General features: G+C 40.3%; 2 protein-coding genes across 3 annotated transcripts in view; both read left to right on the plus strand.

The window, feature by feature from the left end:
- acot7 (acyl-CoA thioesterase 7) overlaps nt 1-1,948 on the plus strand; it is a 52,148-nt gene extending 50,200 nt beyond the window's left edge. Inside the window, exon 9 of the mRNA XM_068306567.1 lies at nt 1,490-1,948. Within this exon, the coding sequence (XP_068162668.1) occupies nt 1,490-1,588 (99 nt within the window). The 3' untranslated portion in view covers nt 1,589-1,948. The remainder of the gene's footprint in view (nt 1-1,489) is intronic.
- Nucleotides 1,949-6,304: 4,356 nt separating this feature from the next.
- LOC137608956 (probable G-protein coupled receptor 153) overlaps nt 6,305-17,465 on the plus strand; it is a 34,401-nt gene continuing 23,240 nt past the window's right edge. For both annotated transcript variants that reach the window (XM_068335605.1, XM_068335614.1), the window contains exon 1: nt 6,305-6,693. The gene's annotated coding sequence lies outside the window, so the exon portion shown is untranslated. The remainder of the gene's footprint in view (nt 6,694-17,465) is intronic.

Consider the following 17,465-nt stretch of genomic DNA (forward strand, 5'->3'; position numbering starts at 1 on the left):
AATGTATTCACTTTTTGAAAAACTGATCAACTGAGCAAAATGATAAATGTTGGAAATACTGCGTAACTTTGACAAAAGTCAATAACCCGGAATTATCCGTTACTTTCAGTTCATTGACAGGAGTAAAATTGACTGAGCACTATGTCAGCTGTTATATAACCAATATACTGGTACACATTTAAGAGTGCACAGTGTCAGGTGCTTTTGAATCTGCCAGCTACGTGGTTCTTGTGCAACAAAGAGACATGACATTAATGCTATATTTTATATGCTGAAACATAAACATAATAACATAAAAAGCTGTCCTGGTCCTTTGGAACATTCTGCAGATCAGGGAGTGGTAGAGCGGGCAGCACCATAAAACTAAGCCTTGACACAGACTGTATTGCTGTTTAAGTCATGAGGTTGCCCTCAGGTCTATTTAAACTGGCCAGGCAAGCAGTTGCTTCCTCCCACAAATGGAGAGCCATTGAGATAAGTGAAGGAGAAACAGATTTGTTCCTTACACGGTGGAATGTGCAGCTTAAAGTAAAAGCAAACATTCACAGGTGATTCCTAGCAGCTATATTTCCAGCAGGAGTGCAAGAATTTCAGCATGATACCAATACGTTTTGTATTTTATCTGTTGAAGTTGACTGAGACTATAGCAATTTGTTATGGTGCTGCTGTACATTTGGATGATACTGCTGGAACTAACAGAATGGGTTTAGCTCAGGTTTGTGAATGTGCACATCCATTTCCATGGACGTGAGTTTCAGTTATGTATGAGTAAGGTATTGTGTAAAGGTCCCATATATTTTCCAAACAAAAAAAGTGTGTTTCACTTTTCTGACCACTGACTCCATCCCTGTCTTTACTTTCTCGTTCTATATTTCCTGTGATACCTGTGATGACTTCATGACCATAAAACTGTTAAAAGGAGAACAATATTGAACCTCCAAGAACTCTGTTGTTCATCAGTTAACATTGGAAGAAATTTTCAAATGTACTTAAATTGTTCTACTAAATTGTCATTGTATGTATTTGTATATTGTGTACTATAGAGCTTCTTGTACTGTAATTTAAAAAGTCCTTCATGAAGATGAATGATTATTACGACAGACTGTTTATATCAGATCAAATATAACTACACAATTACATTTGCTTTCACTATACTGGAAATCCTCAAGATACGAACACCTGACTTACAAACATTTGTAGATACGAACAACCGTGCACCGCCATGTCTGACTTGTAGTTCCCCTTTCTGCTGCAACCCACACATCTCTTCTGCAGTGTCACGTTACTTTCATATTTAGAGTAGTATTGGCATTTCAATGACCTCAAATGTGAATTATAGATTGAAACTTAACAAAAAACAACTTACACATAATTCAGTTTATAAACAGCCTCTCAGAGCCAATTGTGTTCGTAGGTTGAGGGCTACCTGTACATGTAAATGATGAATTTATCAAAAAAATAAGCCATTTTTCTGTTTTGGTTTCTTCAGACAGATGGAGAGGCGGAGCAGAGGCGTTTCGAAGAAGGCAAAGCACGTTACCTCCAGAATAAAGCGAAAAGATTTGAAGAAAAGGAGCGCCAGATGTGATGCAGCTGCTCACCTGAGTTAAACACCCGCAACAGCAGTATATCAATCTCGCACAGCTCTTATTATATGTGACCGCGTTGTACTGCAACTGTAGCCTCCTGTTGAACCTACAGTCAACATGTGATTATTTGTCCCTGCACTATGCACAGTGTTTCCATGTAGCTGTACATTATAAGTATTTACGTTTAGAGTATTTATTTTTATTGATGTGCACTTTGCACAGTGGGAGTCTGGCTGCACATACAAGGAAAAGCTGCTGGGATCACATTCAGTGCAATGCAATAGTCTGAGTGCAAGAAAAATGATGAATAAGTGAGTGAATAATAATAAATAAAAGATCCAAGTGTGAGTCTGGGGCTTGTGCCTCGTGTCCTTGCTAGTTTTCATGATGATGATGTCATTTTCTTGGGCATGCCTTGGCAGAGAGGGCACATGCTATCTATTTTTTCAACACTGTGTCTTTCACAGAGAAATCAGAAGAGCTTTGGGGGCTTTGACTCAGCTCACATCTCTCCCAAGACACCCCCCTCCCCCCGTCCTCTTGCCTGTCCTCCTCCTCTGTCTGTCACTCTCTGAGCTGAGTCCAGTGTTGGCCCTGCCAGACCTTGCTTTCCCTACCAACATGTCCCAATCAACCCATTCTCTTGTAATATCACTTTCTTCCATCTCTCATTCACTCCATTTGCCCCTCTGTCTCCCCCCAGTCTTCATACCTTTCACTCAATTTGACAGAAAAGAGTAGTAAGAGCCTGAACATGAGGGGGAAACATCTGCAGAGGCATCTTTCTCTTATTTTATCCTGGCTGTTTGCACGTGTAGTCAAACAAAGATCAGAAAATTGAATTAAGATCAGCACCAAACAGTTAGAAATCAATATCCATATGTCCACAATGGGCCTGAAAAGTCTGTGATTTTTAACAACCCATAATGTCCCCTGTTCAAATATTTAACAGGATTATTTGGAGGGGGGTGGGGGTGGGGATTGGGAGCACTCTTACTTGAATCTGCTTTGTCAATAGGAGTTGGTGGGTAGGCTTCAGTTCTGTGCAACAGATAGCAAGGACTATTTTCAGATCAAAAACCAAAATGAAATGAAAAGATTAAAGCCCTGTGAATTATTAGCTCTATGACTAACAGAGAGCCACGGGTCTAAACCTTTAAACCTCAGAAAAATGCTTTGTTTGTTTGGATCACTGCTCCTCGTATTCTTTTCCTACCCAAATAGACGAGTCTTCATTGGATCTTGCAGATTATTGTTTTTTTCAGTCATTCCCCTGTATGTGTGCTTTTCATTTCCTCCATGAAAACAAAGCAGGGGGAGGGAGGGGGTGTATCTATTTTTAACCGTGGTGAAGTTGAGACATCTCGGAGGAGGGTAAATAAAATACGGGAGAAGAGATTCATCTTACGTGATAAGGTAAGATTGTGGGAAAGATTTTGCTAATTGATAAGCTCAGTGTAAAAAACCAATACAGACATGACTGACCATAAAAACAAGATATCTTTTCATCATTTACAACAATATTCCTTAATATCCACGGTCACTGGTTTTCATGTGTCGAGACACAATATGGTAACCATGGTTACTAATGTGGACGACTAGGCTTGAAATGGAAGAGTTGGCATCACAAATAGACGTTTCTCTTCAAGGTAGCAAAAAAATACTGAAAAGATTTAAATTGTAGTCTTGCATGTCAACAGTCTTTGTGTCTGCAGTGACAGGGTGACAGTATGTTGGCACCAGAGGAATCTCCATGTGGAACTGCTTTTTCACTGCACAGATTTAAAAAAAAAGATCTCAGATTGATCCTATTGTCTTTGCTTTTAAAGTAGCGGATCAGCCTCTTCCTGCTGTATCTTAGTGTAGAAAGACTAAGAAGGCTACTGGAAGAGGAATGATCCTCTGATGGAAGAGAAAAGTTGTTAGACGACTGATAAATTACAAATTGAAATGTGTGTGAAACTCTTTGCCTTTGTTATCAAGACTCAACATTTTCTCATTTCCGTAGTCATTTCCTGATGGTGGGGGTTTCTACTTCTATCCATCAAACTCGATTTAGAAACCTGAGGCGTGGTCCCCATTCTACTTAAAAGTCACTCATGAAAATGTGTTTGCCAGCAATTCTGATGCTACCTTCTTTTACACGTTAACAACTATTGTCACATAGAAAACTGTGAAGCAACCCAATGTTTCCATTTAGTGTGAAAACTGTTTTGTTCGTGCCTCCTGGAACACCTTCACAGAGCAAAGATACAAGTCTTGTATTCAGCACTCCTTTGTAATCTGGGCTTGCAGCCAGCAGGGCTTTCCTTGCAGCAGAGTAGGTGATGGACGGTACTTGTCTGGCCTGGAACCTCCCTTTCTTTCTGTCACATGGGAGCCTATTTGGAGTAATAGAATTGAGCTACCTCTACTGTGAGGCATGTAAAACCAAGAGGTGGCAATGCTAAAAAGACATGGGGAAAAAAACGATTGTGAGTGAGCACATGATATTGTTATATGTTAAGTATTAACATATTGGTGTGTCGGAACTCCTGTGTGTGATGTGGTGTGTGATTATGGACCTGACGGTGAGAGTGGGGGGAGCCCTTGTGCCGGTGGAGCCGGTGGGCGGGAATGCCTTCTGTCACTTTTTATTTCTAGGTCACCTACCATCACAAATGAGAGACTGGAGATGGCCGATCTGATTCTTTTAACAAACTCTCCTGCCAGGTTCAATTGTAACGACACTCAGAAAATTTCCATCAGGAAATTGTTACCTTGCATATTTATGCCATTTATTCTCATCCCATTATGTCATTCATATCTCACGTGTACTCAAACTTCACCCATAAGCTGTTCATATCAGATATAACCATCAGAGTAGCGGCAGTTGTATTTAAAAAAAAAAGGAATTCTCAGAGCATCTAGTTTTTTCATGCTGTTGTAGAACATAACCTCCAGCTTCTTATCACCATCCAGTTTTGCAGAATCTTCAGCTTCCTTGTTTCATCAGCAGTCGTTAGCCTCCACCACCCATGTCCAGACCTCAGTGAGGCAATTTGTCTTACTGTTGTTCACCGTACACGCCCTCCAATCACGATCTACCCAAAGAGTGTAAATGCCGAAGATTTTATGAGAGAGTATCGTCTCCTGTAGTAAACGTTTCTTTACTTCAGTCATATACAGTATCTCTCAAGACTGGAGGGACGCATTTTTAAGTCTGCAGTACAAAAACACCCAAAACAAACTGCTGACTACCACCTGTCTCCAATCATTTGCACAGTTGTAACCATGAAAAGAATTTTTACATACTGCATGCTTCATCCAAATCTGTAATCACAAAAATATTTGATATGTTCTCTGGAAGCCATCTGCTAAGCATGGATGTCCAGAGTAGACTGAAGTCTATTTTGATGCTGTAAATGAACTACTAATACATGCACCCTCTGATTGAATGTCAGACTTTTTTCATGATGCACGACACAAACTTTATTCCGCTCCTTTTTGTTTCACTTCTGTCATACATTTTTGTCACCTAAAATATAACTAACAGACATACCTTTTTAAAAACCTGTCTTACAGTTTTTTTTATTACCAGTCAGGACTATCACGAAATATCACGACTTGGGTTATTAAAACTGACATGTCTGAGCTTTCAGGTCAGTCCCTAACAAGTTGTCCTTGGAAAGACCTGATCTACTTCTTTCACCAAGGCCAGTAAGCTGTAAGACATCACAACTTTCTCTGTAGTGGTGGACCTATTGTCCTTAAAAGTGTACTATTTTTGTGGACACATGCTATGCAGCATGAATATAGATGCTCAGTTCTGTTTTTATTGCTGTCCCATTGTTTGATTTGAGTTTTATGAAAGTGCTTTGTGATGCTGCGGTGTAGTTTTATGCCAGTATTGACCTGATCAGCTGTAAGCTCAGGGACATTTCCTACCTGGTGTCAGCATCTGGAGCAGCTGCTCTTTTAAGATACTTTGCTACAGAACAGCCTGACTGTGGGCTGCATAAGCAGCTCCAAAATTTGTTCTACACATAAATGAATGGTGGAGCAGACATCGTGGAGTATTCATCAGTCTATCCAGGCCATAAATGAAAATAATCCTAATAATTGTGGTAGATATCCACTGAACCAGGGACCTCTGTGCCTCTGCTCCCATGTTTTGCCTATTAGTTTTCTCACTGGGTACAATATAAGCCTTGGGGGGAAGCAAGCCGCTGTTACAGAATCATCCAGGGAGTCTTACATAACAAGTCTTATAATGTCAATGAAAAAGGCCTCATTTGAAGGCCCGTGAATAATATTAGAGGATAAATAAAAGCATGTGCAATTCACATTTATTTTTTTTGAATGAGGTTTTCTAACACAATCTTTTATAATGATATGGAAAATTAGATTCCGTGGAATTTACACGTGTGACCAACAGCAATGCTGTACGTCTCCTCCACCAAGCTTCGTGAAAACACTGTCGGATGACACCTTCGATGGTCATCGTGGATTCATTCAGAGGTTGTAGCAATGAGCGACCTTTTCAATTATTCAAAGAAAATGTGCAACATACAGGAGCGGTGTTCTCTCTGCCAAAATGCCGACCTCTTTTCCATGAATTATTTCTTATTGCGGTTCACTCCCACGGCCGCGGATCGTCTGACCTGTGAACGCGCTTGGGGTTGTCGGGAGCGCGCAGCAATCATGCCTCATCCTTACGCGCCGCGTCGGTGTCGGAGAACAAACGGAGAAACCCGTCTTTTGTCCGAACTACAACCACCCGGTGCTTGCGCGCTCATGCTGGCACGCAACTTGGTGAAAAGGACATTTGTAATCCCAACTCGTCGATAAATTCTTGTTTTTGTTTTGTTTTTTGTTTCCTCCTCCCGAGTGAAAGCTGGCAGCAAGAGAGGAGTACAGCTGTGCTGATGTGTTTTAAGGCTCATCCTTCATTTCGCAGGTCACTCCTTTAACACTCGACGCCTTCCACACTCCCCGCTGTTCGGTTTGGGGATGTAAACGCTCTGAAGCCGGTTTGAGGAGAGCAGAACTGTTGTGATTTAACGCGAGTGTTCTCATCCCTCCGTAACAATGAGCCTCTAGGAGCCGAAACGTGCAGCGAAAGGTAAGATAAGAGACGCGCACGGATGAATCCACCGCAGTCCCTGACTTGTGAGGAGATCATTGTGATTAGAAACCATCAACATTGTTCAAACTGCTGTCTTTCAACACGAGCAGCTCAAACTAACGAGAGGTAGAAGTAAGAATAGTTATTAAAAACGTTCCATTCCCGTGCGCCCGCCTAACCCAAATCCGACCCATTTGAAACACTAATGAAAAGGCAGGCGAAACGAATGCAGCTGAAGAAGCGGTGTGTCTTTGGAGATCAGTCTACTGAATTTACATACTTTTATTTAATTTTATTTATCTGAGTGACGAGCGTAAACCACAGTGTATACCACAGTGTATACCACAGTGTATACCACAGTGTATACCACAGTGTATACCACAGTGTATACCACAGTGTATACCACAGTGTATACCACAGTGCGTCCGTGAACAGGATCGAGAATGGTAATAATATCAACATACAGGCGTGGGTTGAGTAGAAATGACTAAAATTAAACACCGAGATAATTGACAAAGAACCCCCACGTGTACTTCTATTGATTATAGTCATATCGGGGTTTCTGCACACGCAAAGCTTTTAACGCACAAAAAACGGACAGCAAAACTTTGGCAGCTCATTTGTGCAACGTGTTAAACACAATTTTATCACCTCCGCTTTTATTTTCATCGCCACTTTATATATAGATGTATTTTGGTTTACAGTATGAGAATGTACATTTAAAATTCAACCTTCGATTGAAATAGCTAAACACAGATATCCACGACTTTAGTGTGTTGTGTATGTTGTGTGGATTAACAGTATATCTTTTCTAAAATTACAGTACTGTTAGGTACTGTATTGTTAAACGTGAATATAGCAAAATCCCTGTATCAACATCACATGCACATAAAAGAGCATTAATAATGTATTTACAGTATTAATTCCTATCTTTTAAGATTAACTTGTCAAAAATAAATATTGCAACTTTATTGCTTCTCAGATGATAAGAAACCTCTGAAAATACAAGAATAATTCAAGAACAAGTTATATTTGAAATCAACTTACTGGTTTACAAGTAATTTGCTGATAACCTCATTTAGTTTTAAATCTTTCAACACAATGTCACAGTAAAAACTATGATTTCCCACTGCTGTCAACAGAAATACTGTTTATGATATCTTCCTGAGGTACTTTTTAAAATAATGGCTTCAGCTGGTTAACAGAAATAAAAAAAATACCAGTAAAAATGGTTCCATGTCATGTAAGACATGTTTATTTTAACATATTTAGGATCTAGTATTTGTGAACATACTCCTTTTCAGATCTGATTCTTAGAATTGTCTAGGTGTCATTGTACATGTAGATGTTTTTTCCTACCTGGCATTACATATTTGTTTTTCAGTGCAATGATCAGATCTGGCACTTCATTAGAGCCAGCAGTCCCATAAGGCTGAAGCTCTCTTCATTTCAAATCTTGAAACTTTGTCAACCTTTGGCCAAACATCCTGACAAAACTTTTTGCTTTTAATCTCAGGCCCCATCCACACGATGACGGATTTTTTTGAAAACGCAACTTTTTAAATACGCCTCGAAAACGATTCGCGTCCACACGACAGCGTTTTCAAAAAAATCTCCGTCCACATGTAAACGCATCAGTGCGTTTCCGAAGATGGCTAGAAGCATGCCAAACCATGTGGTGGCAGTATTGAGTCAAATTTTATGCGTGTTTTGTTGTCACAACACACGGGCCCATAAATATGACGTCACAGAGGTTTTCGTTGCAGGCAAGACGTCAGCGTTTTTAAAAAGTTGCGGATACACCGTCCACACGACAACGCAGACCCAGCGTTTTAAAAAAAATCCACCTAGTCCAGCGTTTTTAAAAAGTTGTGTTTTCGTTCCGGATATCTGCGTTGTCGTGAGGACGGAAGGCGTAAACGCAACAAAAAAGTTGCGTTTTCAAAAAGTTGCGGCATCGTGTGAAGGGGGCCTCAGTTGGTAAAGACTGCCTCGTGTTGACTGGGACACAGATCAGCTAGACAACAGCCTGGACACATATGAAATGCCAGATTTGAGTTTACATCCTGCTATTAGTTTGTCAACTGTACTTTCCATCGTGAACTTTCTAAACCAAAATGTTGCGTCATACTGGAGTCTTGTGTCACATTGTGTCTGGTTCAGTGTATCGGCATACTGGTTTTATGGCATACTTATAAAAAACAGACACAGACGTTACTACTACAGAAGCAGTTAAAGGTACGATTCATAACTCCCATTCTAGACTGAACAGTTTACCCATTCAGTCCCAAGGAAGAAGGGAGACCAGAAAAAATGAAGCCCTGTTTTGAGGTAATTACAAAAGTATAATGTGTAAACTTTAATAAACAGTGGCATTGTTGTTTTTAATTAACCATTTTAATTAAAACATAGTCTGTAATTAATCCTTATATTCATACAGATACTATCTGAACACATTCTCCTTCATAGAAGTAGCGATATCGAGAAGCAGAGGATGAATTACAGGTCAGGAAGTGGCCGTGGAATCCAGTGGTCACATTCAGCGCTCAGCGGCAGCGCTGTAGCCTACATGTGACAGTTGCTGCTTCACCACAAAGCTTCACAACAGATCTCACTGTTTCGCAGGGCATATGTGACATTTTGTTTGTCACACGTTTGGCTCTGTCATTTTGTGACCATGTTAGCCTGTCTTCACACTGTTCTATTTTTGTTCACCAACAACACATTGACCACTGTCTGCCATTGCTTGGAATTAGGGAAAATGAGACGAGTAATGATCATAACTATGAATCCGATAATCTTTTTTTAAAAAAACCATTATATTACTCTACCATCTGAAGTATTTATATTTGCTTGCATTTTTCTGGGATAGACCAAACACACTCTTCCATATGGCCCAATGTGATCCATCTACAGTCATAGCTGGCAGTAGCTTAACGTAAACAGGAAGAGAGCCTCTCGAGTTATATGTGGTGGAATATTGAACCACATGTGACTTATCAGCTAAGAAATGTGGCTCCAGGGCATCAAACAGCAGGTAGGATTCTGGATTACCTCGTGTTTTCATGATAAATAAATTTGCTATTCCCCTTTGACACTGATTTGCTTGTAATCTCAGGTGTTTGCTGCAGCTTTGTGAGAGTGTAAAATCAAGTGCAAGGTATGAATTATGGAAATCACAGCAGATATGACAAATCAGTGACAGGAGCTTGTACTTGTTCTAATGGCTGCACACGGGATTAAAGGGAAATGTCATGCTTGGGTGCGATTGTGTTTATTACAGGCCCTACACAATATTAGCCACTTCCAATGTTAAATCCAAGTGAAGTAGTCTGAGTCTTCCCAAGGCTAAGGAATTACAACCCATTTGGAAGTCTCTCTTACCGTCTAGTCTTACCTTCAGAACCCACATAGAAGTCCTGATCCAAAAACAACAGTCTATTTTACTGCACCACCAAAGCCAATCAGAGCTGCAATGTTTTACTACCTATTGACAGTTATGCCTCTTACCAATGTTCAAGCACCTCAGAGCACAGTACTAGGCATATTATTTGATGGATATTTAATTAGTGGTATTCAATCTAATGTTTAATATCTGTCTGAGCCATGCTGCGCCATGTGCTTGTGCTTAAATCGGTGACAGAGGCCTTCTGTCACTGGGCTCTGACCCACCATCTGGGTCATTAATGACAGATTGAAGCTTTCATTTATCTCCCTATTGTAAAATGACTGGATGATGACTTTAAGTATTACTCATGTCAAAATATGATGTCACTTTAATGAAAGGATTTTAGTAAAGAACCATTCTTCTACCACTGCTTGTTTCTATTAGGAAAAAAAATTATATACTCAGGATGCATTTACTTTCCATAACCCCATTTGTAATATTGATCAGGGAAGCTGCTTGGTATTCAATCATTTGCTGGTTTAATGTTGAATCCACAGCAGGAGGGTACTATCTCAGAAGAGAAGTTGTCTCGTCATACCTTCCTTGAGAGGAAGGTCAGAAATCATGGCCATATGCGTGTTGCTTGGGTTTATAGTTTTCTGTTAACTGGAACTACTGTAATGTTGTTTTGTTTAGAGACGTTATAGCAGACTGCCAACTCATGCTGCCTCCTTGCTCTGTATCAACGAAACACTCAAATTAAATGGAACAGGCATTTGCTCAAAACATGCTGTTGTGGTTGTTGTTGTTTTGGTCCTTCAGAATGAGTGCTTGTGGCCATTCACTCCCAGGTGTCATAGTATGTAAGTGGATACTTTAAAATAACAACAAGTCAAGAGATGTGCTTACTCAGATCACCATAGAGAATATTAAATGCAAGCATTGGGTTCTCATCAATATTTAGACCAGGTAGGCCATTAATAAACTAATGTGGTGATGTATTCCTTTGTTATTGTGAATGCTGTAGGCTAAGCAAAATTCTCACACAGCAAAAATCGTGGAAATTAGTGTTTTAATTGGACTTTGATTGTAGATACAGACCAGCAAAAGAGATATGAATTAATGAAACTCTGAATGATGTAGAATCAGTCAGTTTCAAAAACAGACTAAAATATGAAAGTTAATCGATGTTTAACAGTTTTAGATTTAGAACCATTTTATGTGGACATTAGTCAAAAATAATAAATGCAATTCTGGTGCACAGGATGGAAAATTTAATACTCTCAAGAAAATTTATCGTTCTCATGAGAAAGTACAGCTTATCTAGAATGCACATGCAACCATATTGCATCAGGAAATTTTCACCAGAAACTCCTAGTGTTTTTGTCCTTTGGAGGAACCATAAGACACAGGCTTGTAGACTATAGAGACATTGTACCTCAGTGCAACAGAATTCTGTTGTTTCCTAGTTAGATCTGTTATGACTGTGGTTGTCCAGACCACTCTGGTTAATAAGGTCATCTAAAGATGATGTCATTGCTTTGAAACAAATGAGTCAAGGATCTTTTGAAATGTACCATTGGGAAAGATAACGTTCCAGTATCATGCAATTACTGATGGCAGATACATGACGGGGAAATAATGTAAGAAGTTACACATGGAGAAGAGGACTTGTAGACGAGCACAGCAGGCATTTTAGTGTTTTGCCTGGATTACAATAAAAGACAAGACAAGCTTAGTGCTAGTATTGAACAGGTTCCCTGATTGTTGATCTTATGAAAGAAAGAAAAGACCATGTCAGCCATTGGTGACATAATAAGCCCTCTGGATAACAATCCTGATCTAAGAGATTTGATCTGAACACACACACATACACACAGGACCGGCAGTTGTAGCAGCAATCTTCATGCATCTTTATGAAGTGCTGGGCTATTTTGGGCTTCGATAGGTGCACATTTTGAGTGAAAACACATAATGATAAAATAGGTAGACAGGAAGCAAGGTCACGGACTAGGTGGGTAATCCCTTAAATGTCTCTCAGCTGTTCATGAGTGGAAATAACTAACATGCAATAGTTGGAAAAGAAAATATTTTCTCTGCTTTTTGAGCGTATGACTATCCAGTAAAAAAGTCTCTTTGGGCTGTATTTTGGTTTTCTTTTTTTCACCCGAGTATTTCTAGTTAAAAAGCCAAACCAGCTCTGTCCCAGAGAGGTCAATAATATCAGCCCCCTGGGTGTTAACATGGTTCATCACCTGTGTCGCCAAGGGGGTCATATTCTTCTGTGGTATAGTGGCTTAAAGCTGATTGTTTGTCACAAAGAGGTGCCTCTTCTGGGGTCTAGTTGATGGCTAGATAATGGGTGCTTACTGGAGATGAGAAAGCCCGATATGGTTTCATGTTCTGAGGACTGTTGTAGAGGAGACTTTCTCACCTGCAACACAAGTAAGCAGTTATTCTAACGTAAAAAAATAAAGAAACAGAATGAAGATGTCAAGGTTTTCAATCACATTTCATAAATGTCATTATTTATATAAAATAATGTTATCTAAAAATTTATCAGTTCCTGGAATAAATATAAGCTATGATAGAAAATTACATTATGTTCACGTCTTTGAAAAATCATTAATGTAATCATTAATTAACTCATGACAGCCCAAGGCCATGACTCCGAACATTTTGATAACTTTTTAAGTGTCTCTGGTAAATCATCCTGCCAGCTGGATGATCATTTGTTCCACATTGAGAGCAGGTCTACAAACTATTACTCCAGTACAACTTTAGCAGTCAGGATATCTGTCTCTGACATTTCCCCAGATCTACAAAAATGAGTCGGTTTAATACCGTTTACACATGAGTAATATTCTGTTAGCAAACAGGGTGAAGGGCACCGCCTCTACTCAAATGTTTGCTGGTGCTGGACCTACAGGCAAAGTAGGTACAAAAATCAAACAGGAAATCTTATGTATATGGTGTTTCATCTCACAGATTTTCAACTTGTATTTTTTTCAGGCATCAAATTTCGTTTGATTTAATTTTTGTTTTAGCCTTGACACAGTGTGTATATCCTTAATTCTTTGAATTCTCCCTTAATTCTCTGATTGAGATAACGGTATCAAACAATCCAACAAGCATGTCGCCATCCTGCCTCAGAGATGTTGCTGTTGCAGTGTTAGGCTAAAGAGGTAATCAGTGATTAATGCTCATCCAACTGGAGTTAATACTTGTAGGTATTGACTCATTCACAGGGTATAATGAGGCAGCAAAGAAAGGGAGGTCTGGGGAAGAGGGAATGTGGCTGAAGGGAGGGACGCTGGACAGGACCGAAGCTCCATGTTCTGACCACGACAAGTACAAATATACGTAGTATTGAGTATTGAGGCGAATAGTAGTTGGTGATTACTGATCCGATTTCTTCTCTGAGCCAAAAGCGCCTTGTCAACAGCCAGCTGGAAGGTGTGAATGACATATTGCATACGAGGGAGTCCAGCATCATTCATGGATCGTGGGTTTGGTGTCGTCTATATACAGTGTTGGCGTACTTTTAGGGATTCCTCATCTGAATATTGTTTGCTTGGATATGATATGTGACGCTGGTCCAGTGTAGTCCTTGCTCTGATCATGGCGGTCAACGATGACCACTTCTTCAATATTTTGTCTTGTGGCTTGGCTTATTGGCCAGTAAGTTTCATGCCTCACCCTCAGTTAGCCCCTTTAGTTGCTGAGGACAAAATACCAAAGACTCACAAACAATAGCTTTAGAGATAATAAACAGAATTCATATGATTAAAAATCACCCAGCACACCTTGAGACATGTTCGATTTTTTGTAAATGTTTTAAGAAAATGCCATTTATTGTTTAACCCTTAACCCCCGGAGCTGCAGAGGACTGGATTTGTGATTTGCAACTTCCTAGTGTTTATAGCTGTAAATGTGAAACACTGATGCCGCAAGAAAGCTCGTATGCCTGTTACAGTATTCATTAAATATTAGGGCAGTTCTGGGAGGAAAACTGTGTGGCCTGCAGGGACGGAGCATTCTCGTTGACGAGTAGCTGGAGGGACAATAAGGTCTCGTGCATCACACCTTTCAGCAGGGGTCTTCTCAGCACGGGCCACTCCTTCCCTCCATACCTGCTTCTGCCAGTTTGAAGGTGAAATGTGTATCAGCACTACACAGTTATGACAGCTTCCCCTACGAAAAACAACCAAACTACTGGCCAACATTGTGTCGATGAGTTCGATAAAGCCTTGAAAATCATCCTTGGATCAGGTCTGTATGTAATTACTAGTCTGATCTCATTCAGACACACTGTCATCCATTCTGGCCAGTGTTTTAAAAGATAAATCTGTTTTTGTGCCTGCCAAAATCTGTCACATACACTCGTCTCATCCTGTTTGTATCTCAGCTCATTAGTAATTGAGATGAAGAATGAAAAATTTTGCCTTTTATCTGTAGTCCAAAATGTGACTAATGTGCAAAGTGAGATGTTTGTCATCCAGGCAGTTTCCTGCACAGCACCGCAATGCTTAATAGTATTTCAGTAAATGCCTGACTCAGCCTTTTTGTTTACATAGAAACACACCCATAAATGGAAAGAAACCCTGAAATACCATACAAAACCTTTAATGTTATTATTGGTCTATTTACCTTTTTCATTCTTATGCAAGTCCACTCAAAGATGCACATTGTAAAAGCTAATCTGATCAATACACTGTTAAGAGTCAAAATAAACTAAATTTGTACAGATTTTATGTGTTAAATGCAAATATTTTAATGAGCTTCACAGTCTGTTAAACCTAAAGGGTGTGAATTTTAAGATACAAGTAATGTGAAGCTTTTAACAAGATAAGTTAGAACCAAGCCTTGTTTATTTTAGAAAATCAACTACTGCTTTCACTCATCAACGCTCACGACTTCACCTCTTTGCGGATTTTTGGTAGGCAGTCACATGATACCGTATATGCATTCTGTTGGCTGACGGCATCTGGAAGTGCGCTCCGTTCCGTCAGTCTCGGACTTATGTGAGACACAAGAAGTGATTTAAACAGTCGATAAGAGTGTGGCAAAAGGTAATACAGACATAAGGTGGTTTAATATCAGTATGGGGAGGGTTCATAAACGTTTCAATTACCGTAAATAGTAAGATAAATAAGATAAATCGCAGAATTTCTTAATTGCGTGTGGTTCCTAGAACACATTAACCGTGAGGAACAAGGGCACACTGTATTCCTGCTCTCGGTCATTCCATCAATTTTCAGGCAAACATCTAAATAATTTACCTTTGCTTTAAACCAGGTCTTCACTATTGAGTTAAAACACCACTCATAAGAGAGGAAATACACAATTAAGACACGTTTCCATCTTCATGTTCTTCATATTAACATCTCAATAATCTGAGCCACTGTCAACATTAAGTATTCTCATTTTGACCTGTTTGTACTTCTCACCACTGATTTCCCCTGTGTAGAGAACAGCTGTGGCTTGTCGGCCCAGGGGATTGTCCATCCATCCATTTTCTTTAATTTTGTGCAGGGTCACATGGGGCTGGAACCTATCCCAGCTGACACACATCACAAGGTCACACATAGGAAGACAAACAACCATTTACACTCACATTCACACCTAAAGGATTGTAGTTCATGTTTTTAATGGTAAGAGGAAGCTAGACAACGTAAGAGAACCCACATAAATATGGGGAGAACATTCAAGCCCCACCAAGAAAGGATCCAGCTCCTTAGGGGGCTTCAAACCCAGGACCTTCTTGTTGTGAGGAGGCTGTGCAAAGCTAATCCCTACGCCAAAATGGCGGCTCTAGTAAGAATGTAGTATCTTAGTAGTGTCATGCTCAGTATGTTGGCAGCAGGTGCTGGGGATCAAACCAACAACCTTATGATGATTAGTCGTACCACCAGAACCAAAACCAGGGCTACAGTCTTTTGACTTTCTCCAGCACACCAACAGCACTGCTTATTCCGTCCGTCCACCCACCCATCCATCCATCCATCCACCCACCCACCCATCCATCCATCCATCTCTGTTTCAGACACATACGCATCTGCTGAGCCACGTGAAAGACAGCCACTCACACACACTCACTTATGGGAAGTTTAGCCTGATCAATTCACCTAGGCTAAATAGCATGTTTTTGGAGGCTGGAGGAAGCCGGAGAACCCATGCAGACACGGGGAGAACGTACAAAATCCACATAGAAAACACTCGAAACCAGAACCTACTTGCTGTGAGGTAACAATACCACCCACTGCCCCACCGTGCGGCCCCTGCTTCAACTAAAGGTTCTGATGTAGGTTTTCTACTGCTCATACTCTGGGCTTGCACTAGCCATTCGCCACTTAGCCATAGGCGAAGTAAATTCCAGATTGGCTACAAGGTTTTTAGACTGTGTAGCCACAGTGGCGTTCTTATTTTTACGGAAAAAAAGGCTAAAACTTACAACTTTTCGCTCGCTAGCGGCACTCGCTATTTCCGCTAGCGAGCGGCACTAGCCCTGCTACTTCCGCTAGCGAGCGGCGCCAGGGCCGCTACTGCTGCTAGCGAGTGGCACCAGCGGAAATAGCACCGCTATTTCAGCATGCCGACGGAAATAGCCGAAGTGACCTGAACGCTCCCGATCATTAAATATGCACTCGGGTCATGACCTCCTCTCGTCCAATGAAAAACAAAAATATTGTTTTTTTACAAGCTGAACCCGCGAATTGGTGTAAGACAAGGTGAGGACGATCGATCAAAAGAATCCAGTGTTTTATAGTAGAGTTTGTGTTAAAATCCTCATTAATAAACAAATGGTGAATGCTGAGAGGGGGAAGGAGTGGAGACAGACCGATCAAGATAGATAGATAGATAGATAGATACTTTATTAATCCCGGAGGAAATTGCATAATCAGAAGGTAAATGAAAGATATTATCAATACTTTGTCTTAGACTTTTGATCCCTATTACCGGCAGGAATAACCAGTAAAACTTACAACTAAACATTGAGTAATATTTTGTATGACTGTATCTTCACATAGTGAATGCAAGTTTTCAATTGTTGAATCTCATATTTATTCCTGCATAAAGTAGGACAGAAATAAAGATAGTTCAGCTTGAACTGTTGACTTTAGTGTATTTTTGTAGGTAAACTGAACAAATGATTTTGCCCTCAGAATGCACCAGAATGCAGGAAAACAACCCCATTTTCTAAAAAAATTTCCCAGGGGAGGCCCCCCAGACCCCCACAACAACCCCTGCAACGAGCGTCTGTCGTCCGTGCGCTGCAGGACACAGAGTGTGGCCTTTTGTGGCTTGCTCGAATCTTTTACACTGAGCCACAGTCGCTTAGTCATACTACCTCCTAGTGCAAGCCCAGATACTGAACCAG

The sequence above is a fragment of the Antennarius striatus genome, chromosome 2 (assembly GCF_040054535.1).
Source record: "Antennarius striatus isolate MH-2024 chromosome 2, ASM4005453v1, whole genome shotgun sequence".
NCBI classification, from domain to species: Eukaryota; Metazoa; Chordata; class Actinopteri; order Lophiiformes; family Antennariidae; genus Antennarius; species Antennarius striatus.